The 7,901-nt window shown below is 38.8% G+C and overlaps 1 protein-coding gene across 1 annotated transcript; it reads right to left on the bottom strand.

The window, feature by feature from the left end:
* Positions 1–356: 356 nt before the first annotated feature.
* Positions 357–7,135, bottom strand: Pydc2 (pyrin domain containing 2). Its single transcript, XM_076564622.1, has 3 exons — positions 7,037–7,135; positions 4,385–4,676; positions 357–409 (listed from the first exon to the last, which is right to left on the bottom strand). Exons 1-3 carry the CDS (start codon positions 7,043–7,045, stop codon positions 399–401), a joined length of 312 nt encoding a protein of 103 aa, XP_076420737.1. The 5' UTR covers positions 7,046–7,135; the 3' UTR covers positions 357–398.
* Between the last annotated feature and the right edge of the window lie 766 nt (positions 7,136–7,901).

Genomic DNA, 7,901 nt, shown 5'->3' on the forward strand with positions numbered 1-7,901 from the left:
CCTACACCTGTACATATATGGACATCACTAATTGGACTAAATAGGTAACTAAAAATAAGAAATGAAGCTGGGAGGGAGACACCCTGGAGGATATAAGAATTGGAGGGGGTGTGGGGAACGTATATGATCAACATGCATTGTATACAGCTATGAAATTCTCAAAAATAAAAATTACAAGGGAATCTGTGGCTGTTATGTAGAACTGAATGGTATTGTAAAATAAAAGGAAAAAAATAAAAAAATAAATTACAAGAAAATAGTATACAGATCCAGACATGAAAAAAGCAGGAAGGGGCTTAACCTTGTATGTTCCATAATAACAGACTCTGTACACCTACCTAGCTCTTCTGTCTCTAACGTCTTATATCTCCCAACACTGAGTTGTCTGTTTCCAATGTCTATAAATGCTCTGAAAAATAAAGAGATGTAAGCTTGACATATGAGGTTTCCTTTACCTCCTATACCGGCCATTATTCTAAATAAAGGCAGCTTCTAGCACAGTCTCTTTGGTTACAGTAAACACATACAAGATGTAGTATTTTAAAGGTTGGAATTCAACCATTGAATTGGGTGTAGCTCAGTAATAAAGTGCCTGCCTAGCATGAGCAAGGAGCCGAGTTTAATCCCCAACACTGAAAAGGAAAATAACATGTAATTCCATAGTATTTGTGCATCAACAATATGCTTTATCAATGTTTAGTTCCAATGCTTGCAACCCACTAGATACAGTGATTGTAATACATTTTTTCTACACCTTCATGAAGCTAAGAAGCACCATCCCGTCTCTGTAAATTCGTTTATTCAGGATACTTTGTACAAATGGAATTCTAAAAACACAAAACCTTTTATGACTAATTTCCTTTTGATGGCCATCTTTGGCTTTTGTTCATGGTTTAGCACACATTAGTGGTCCATTCCCTTTTGTCATTGGATAATAATCATTGGTTATATCTACCTACACACTGCCAAATAATCTCACTCCTAAATAAATATCCATAGACAAGTTCTTGATTCACACCTGTCTTTCAGGTTTTGGGGGGCAGGGATGACTTACATCCTAGGAGATTGGTTAAGGTATATGGTAATTTTGTTTAAAAAAAACTCTGAACCATTAGGAAACATGCTATTTAAGGGGATGGAGCCAGTTGTGGTAGTACATATCAATAAGATGTGCTAAGAGGTTGAAGCAGGAGGATCACAAGCTCATGACCAACCTGGGCTATGTCTTGTGCTGGCAAGAGGGCTCAGCGGGTGAAGGTACTTGCCACCAAGACTAATGACCTGAGTTCAATCTCTAGAAACCACAAGATAGAAGATGAGGATCAACTTCAAACTGTCCTCTGACCACAGGCACACTGCAGCAAGTGCACACCAACATAGGCATGTGTGTGCACACACATGGGCCCACACATGCATACGTAAAACAAACATTTTAAAAACAAGGATAATCTGACCACCTCTACAGTAAGCACTAAGTCCTCCAGGAGGATGTATTGACAAGAACCCGTGATGAGACAAGGGTGTAAGAATGGAGCCAATAGGACCTATAAACAAAGAAGACTAAAGCCATTACACGCACATACAAAGAAAAGGCCATATGAGGAGACAGCAAGAAGGCAAGGCAGCCTACTTCTGAGTCTCAAGGCCAGTATCAGAAGAAACCAACCCTGTTAACACCCGATCTTACATTGCCAGTCTTCTTAGCAGCAAGAGCTTAAAATTCCATAGTCTAAGGCACTGGCCTGGGGCATTGTCTTACAGCAGCTATGGCAAGGACTGCTCTAGCTCATATGCTTCTACCACCATAACACATGTCATGTGCTTGGACCCAAGCACACTACAGTAGACTGTTAGGTTTCCAGGAGGCCAAGTTCTTTCTCTTGTAAAGGCTCCTGACATCATTGAGAAGCCATTCTTGGTGACACAATGGATGGTGTGCAGAAAGGGATGTAACTGGAGCAAATGGCCCATTGCAGCCAAACCCTTCTATTATTTCAGCACCTAGCGATGCTGATACCAGTCCGTTTCCCCCTTTCTGGATTCTTTATTCTCTGTTCATGTGTATTTCCAATTTTTTTGGAACCATGTGAACTCTGAAAATGAAGGTAGTTATGTTCTTATGTAGTTTTATCTTGAAGGCATATACCATAAAGTCAAAGAGAGCTCTAGATATTTTGAATTCAGCTTTGAGGTTGTGGGGATGTTAGCCTATTCACGTTCCTATGCCAAACTCCCTGAGGCTGGATAATTTATGGAGAATATAAAATTTTCTCAGTTCTAGAGACTAGAAAATACAATATAGCACAACCATAACTTCATAATTATTTGGTGAGAGCAAAGATGGACCTCTTGGTGCCTCATGATGCTTCAGATTGAACAAAGGGAGACATCCTGCATCCTCTTTTCTAAGTAGCTACCCCATTCATAAGTATTGCACAGTCATGACTTATCTCTATGAAGGTTCCATCTCTTTGACAATTAAGTTTCATTATATGAATTGGGGGATGCTGAACAGAGATGGGAGCCCAGTCACAGCACATCTATCATCTTTTGTTGATATAGTATCCTATGTAAACCTAGTGTTACCTTTCAACTTGCAATCCTCAGCTCTCGAAGCCACAAGAGTTGGCATTTCAGATGTGTTTCATCACAGCATAAAAATCACAATAGTTAAGTCTTTATTTAGTTAACAAAATAATGACATACTGAAGATCAAAAGGCAAGTATAGTAGGTTGCTATTTCAAGGTTACATATTACTTGAAGTTATAAAGAAAATCCCATGCAGCTCATAATATGTATGTACTTGATGCCAAAGGAGAAACCAGTCTCATGGATTATCTTCCCAGGCTTTATGGAGAGATAAAATTGCTATGAATTGAGAATATAGGATCAGTGGCCCTAAAGGGATGAGAAGTACATTACATGTTACATGATCAATTTATTTTGAGAAAGGATCTTCCTATGTAGCTCAGGCTGGCCTTGAACTGGCAGGCTTCAACCTCCCAAGTACTAGGATTATAGTGCTTTATAATCTGGCTATGTGGCCAGTTGTTTATAAGATATAAAGAACATGTTTATGGATAGCTAGGCAATACCTTCTCTGGGGAGGAGGCATTATTATATCTCATTTTCAGCAAGAAAATGAAACTACAACAAGAGAAATATGAAGAGGCTATCAGACCACTAGGCCCTCCCAAACTTTGAAAAGCAGGCAAAAAACCCTCCAGTCCCAAAGAATTGGAAGAATTTTATGAAAGAAAATGGCTCCACACCCATGCACATATGGACAACATTAATTGGACTTAGTAGGCTATTGAAAAAAGAAAAATACATGAAGCTGAAAGGTAGAAAGGATACAGGGGAGGTGAAGGCAGGAAATGTGGTGTGATTTTATCTCATAAACATATATGATATTCAAGAATAAAGAAACAATTTGACAAAGGATCTTACTATGTAGCCCTAGCTGGCCTGGAACTTATATGGAACAGGCTGGCTTTGAACTCAGAGATCTACCTACCTCTGACTCTCAAGTGCTGTGATCAAAGGCATGGGTAGAATATGTGAGGAGTTTGGGGTGATAAATATGATCAAAATGCACTGTATGAGATTCTCAAAGAACAGATATTTTTAAAATAAATTGCATAATATAAATGGGAATAAAGAAATCAAAGCATTCCTGTACTTAAGTAAAAATATAACAATGTCTGGGACACATTAAAAGCAGTACTAAGCAGGAAATGTATAGCACTAAATGCCTACAATAAGGTTTTAATGTAACAAAGTCACATGCATCATATATCATCATCAAATGGCCATTTTCAAATTAGAAAGGTGTGCAATTGCTATGATCCAAAATTGTATAATTGTGCCAGTTTTTAAAATTTATGATTATGCCAGAAAACAACCCACAACTCCAGAGAAGCTAGCTAATAAGACCCAAAATGGAACTCATGGATCACCCTGGGAAGGGAAAATAGAGGAGATCTCCATGAGTAAACTGGGGGTGAGGGGTGGGCAATGGAGGGTAGGGGACAGGGGATGAGAACATAAGGGAATGGATGGTTGAGTTGGAACAGGGATGGAGTGGGAAGCAATGAAAGAGAGACCATGATAGAAGGGAAGAGGGGGATCTTTGATTGATGTGTAAAAAGGAATAGAAATATTTTTCTTAATTAAAAAGAAAGTCAATCAAGGAAGTACAGATTTTTGAAAAATGTTCACTGACTTACTATGGATAGAAATAATTGAAGACAATGCTAAAGTTAAGAATAAAAAAATTATGGTTATGAAAAAGACCCTATGGTCTATAAGGGATAAATCTAAATCTCTAAAGAAAATCCTCATGAACTCTTAACCCTTGTCACAACCAATCAACACACTCACCTGAGGGTTGAGGCAATTCAGTGTTCTTTATCTTGTCCAAGATGGACAGGGTCACAAACTTTAGCCTTTCACTTGGTAATTTCTTGATCAGAATATCTGCCAGTTTCACATTATCAGCCTCATCTACCTCACAACATGAGGACTTTTGTAAGTCTTCTCTGAATTCTGGAAAGGTCTTTAGTTGAAATTTAAATTTCTTTAATTCATCAATCTTCAGGTTTGCCAGAAAGGCCTTCACATTAAACTCTGGCTGACGAAATTGTAGATTGCCAAAGAATGGGACCTCAGATTCCTGCATTAAAGGGTAAGTTGGTAATAGAAAGAAAAAAGAGTTGCCAGTTATCAAATAAGTATCATTGGATAAAACATCAATGGTCTTGTAGCAAGAACTTACCAGATTTCATTGATGTACCAAGGATAGCAACATGTCATAAAAACCAAATTAAGAAAATATGGGCTGGAGTGAAGCTTGGCAGGTTAAGAGTGATTGATTCTCCTCCAGAGAATCTGAGTTCAGTTCCCAGTACCCACATCAGGCAGTTCTCAACCGCCTGTAACTCCAGCTCCAGATGATCTAGTGCCTTCTTCTGGCCACTATGGGCATAGAACTAGACATCGTATATATACAGAGAGATGCACATACATTTACATGAATAAAAATAAAAAATATGCTTGGCGGTGGTGGTACACACCTTTAATCACAACATGCAGAAGCAGGCAGATCTCCAAGTTCTAGGCCAGCCAGGTTTACAAAACAAGGTCCAGGATAACCAGAACTGTTACACAGAGAAACCTTGTCTTGAAAAAAATATCAATAAATAAAAATTTATTTTAAAAACTAGAGAGATGATTCAGTAGTTAAGAGTACTTGCTGCTCTGCCAGAGGACCCAAGTCCAAATCCCAGCACCCATATCAGGTGGGGGCTCATAACCACTTGTAACTCTACCTCTAGGGGATTGGATATTCTGGCCCCTGTGGACACCTACACACAGTATGTGTGCATACATACTCTGACACTCATTTTTTTTTAATTTAAGAACTATCTAGAACAGGGATGTGGCTGAATATTAAGCACTTGCCTACCATGGTGATTACATTCTTAAGGCTAAAAATAAAATCAGATGCTGAATACTCAAGACTTCTTACATTGTTACACATGGTGAGGGCTCATCACCAAATCTTTTTTCATCTGTTGTAAATTATACACATCGACATTGACTGTTTTCCCAAGTATGTACCTAAATGAGTCATTGTTTTCTTGAATAAAAGATACAGGTATGTTAACACCTTTATTCATCATGTTCCCAAAACACAGCTATAAAAGAAACTTCACAAAGAGGCTTTATCTGACTGTGGGGCCACAACCTGTTATCCTAACCATGCTAGGAGGGTGTCTAGGAGAAGGCAGGAGATAACTTAAATATGATGAGTGGGCATTATACAGCTATATGCAAATGCCATGCCATCTCATTTAAAGGCCCTGAGCAGCCACCAATTTCGTGTCTTGGCAGGTCCAGGAGACAGCGCCCTATGAGTACCAAGGAACAACTCTTTTTTTCTAGCAGTGTTTGGCAGGGGGCAGGAAGTGTGTAAGAGCCAGAAGATAGGGCAGATGGGCTACACACTGCCATTCTCTAGGCTCAACAAAACTGCTATCATTAACTAACCATTATAGTTACCTGCACTGGACCCACATAAAACCAGCCCAAACAACAGTCAGGGAAGGGACAGGGCTCAGAGGGCTCTACTTTTTATCCTCTGTACTATTGATAAAGAAATTTAATAAAGTTTATAGTAATGAATGCTTACATTTAAAAACCAGAAATATTTCAACATAACATACCTCAAAATTTTCAAAAAAAAAAAAAAAGAAGTTCAACCCCAAAGCAATATACAATAACAAGCAACAAAGTTCAAGGCAGGAATTAATGAGATGAAAACTATACAACAGAACTGATTCTTTGGGGGTAGTGAGGAGACTGACAAATGCCTAGCCAAACTGACCAAAATAAAGAAGATTCAATTAATAGAACTGAAGACGTTTCCCTCTCCCAGCTCCTCCCAATCCTCCCTAACCCACTACCAACTTTTAAAGAGGAAAGGCATACAGAGTCCAATAAGATACAGAGGATCATTATAGAAGACATAGAAAACTTAAAAAGAGAAGAAGTCAAAGTCCTTAACCTAGAAAAAGTACTGAGAGTGATGAAGGAATATTGGTCAGGGGTGGGAGAATAATCAGAACATTATAGATGTGCATGAAATTGTCAAATAACACAATTAAAAATCAGAAAAACCAAGTTATGACCTTCTAGTTATATTTTAAAGGAACTAAAATTTCCAATATAAATGGATAAATTCCTAGCTACTTATGATCTACCAACGTTAAACTGAGAAGTTCAACAAATTGATCCATATCAATCAAAGCAGCAATTTTAAAAAACACATGGATATGAAAAAGGGACTTGTAAGAAGGAAAAAGAGTGATCACATTAGTGACTACCCCAATTGTCAGAGATCCTTTATCCAACAATTGATGGACACAGATGCAGAGATCCATAGCCAACCATTAGGCTGAACTCAAGGGAAGAAGAGTTGTAGAAGCCAGATGGGTCCAGGACATCACAAGAAAACCCACAGAAACAACTAACCTGGTTCATAGGAGCTCATAGAGTCGGAATCGACAACCAGGGAGCCTGCATGGGACCGACCTTGGCCTTCTACGTATGTGTGACAATTGTGTGACTTGGTCTACTTGTGGGATTCCTACCAGTGGGAGCAGGGCCTGTTCCTAATGATTTCGCTGGCTTGGGGAACCTATTCCTCATACTGGATTTCCTCACCCTTAATACAAGGAGAGGAGCTCAGTCCTACCTCAACTTGATTTGCCATGCTTTGTTGACACCCATGGGAGGCCTGCCCCTCCCTGAACAGAAACAGAGGAAGAATGGATGGGGGTGGAAGAGAGGTTGGGGAGAGGGAATGGAAGGAGAGGAGGGAGGGAAACTGGTTAGGCTGTAAAATAAATAAATTTAATTTTAAAAAAAGAAAAAAGGATGTGTGTGGGAGGGATATGAGGGACAAGAGGGTGGACGGTAATCAGAATGCATGTTTATATATATAAACATGTCAAAGAACAAATTTAAATTATACATATACACACACACATATATAGATACATACACACACATGTAGATAGATAGATAGATAGATAGATAGATAGATAGATAGATAGATAGATAGATAGATAGATAGGGCCACAAGCCAGGAAGGAAAAGAACAAGACCAACTCAATCTTCAAAACCTTATCCAGACATGAAAACTAAACAAGGGCACAACAAACTTAAGGCCCATGGACCAATTTCTCTGATGAATCAATGGAGGGAAGAATCTTGGTAAACACTCTTGCACCCTGAACAACACATTAAGAAAATAACATAAAGACCAGCCTGGTCTCAACCCAAGGTTGCAGGGTTTGTCTGACCTACAGAAATCAGTGTAAAAGGATGGAGAGAT

Source organism: Peromyscus maniculatus, chromosome 1 (genome assembly GCF_049852395.1).
Source record: "Peromyscus maniculatus bairdii isolate BWxNUB_F1_BW_parent chromosome 1, HU_Pman_BW_mat_3.1, whole genome shotgun sequence".
Lineage (NCBI taxonomy): Eukaryota > Metazoa > Chordata > Mammalia > Rodentia > Cricetidae > Peromyscus > Peromyscus maniculatus.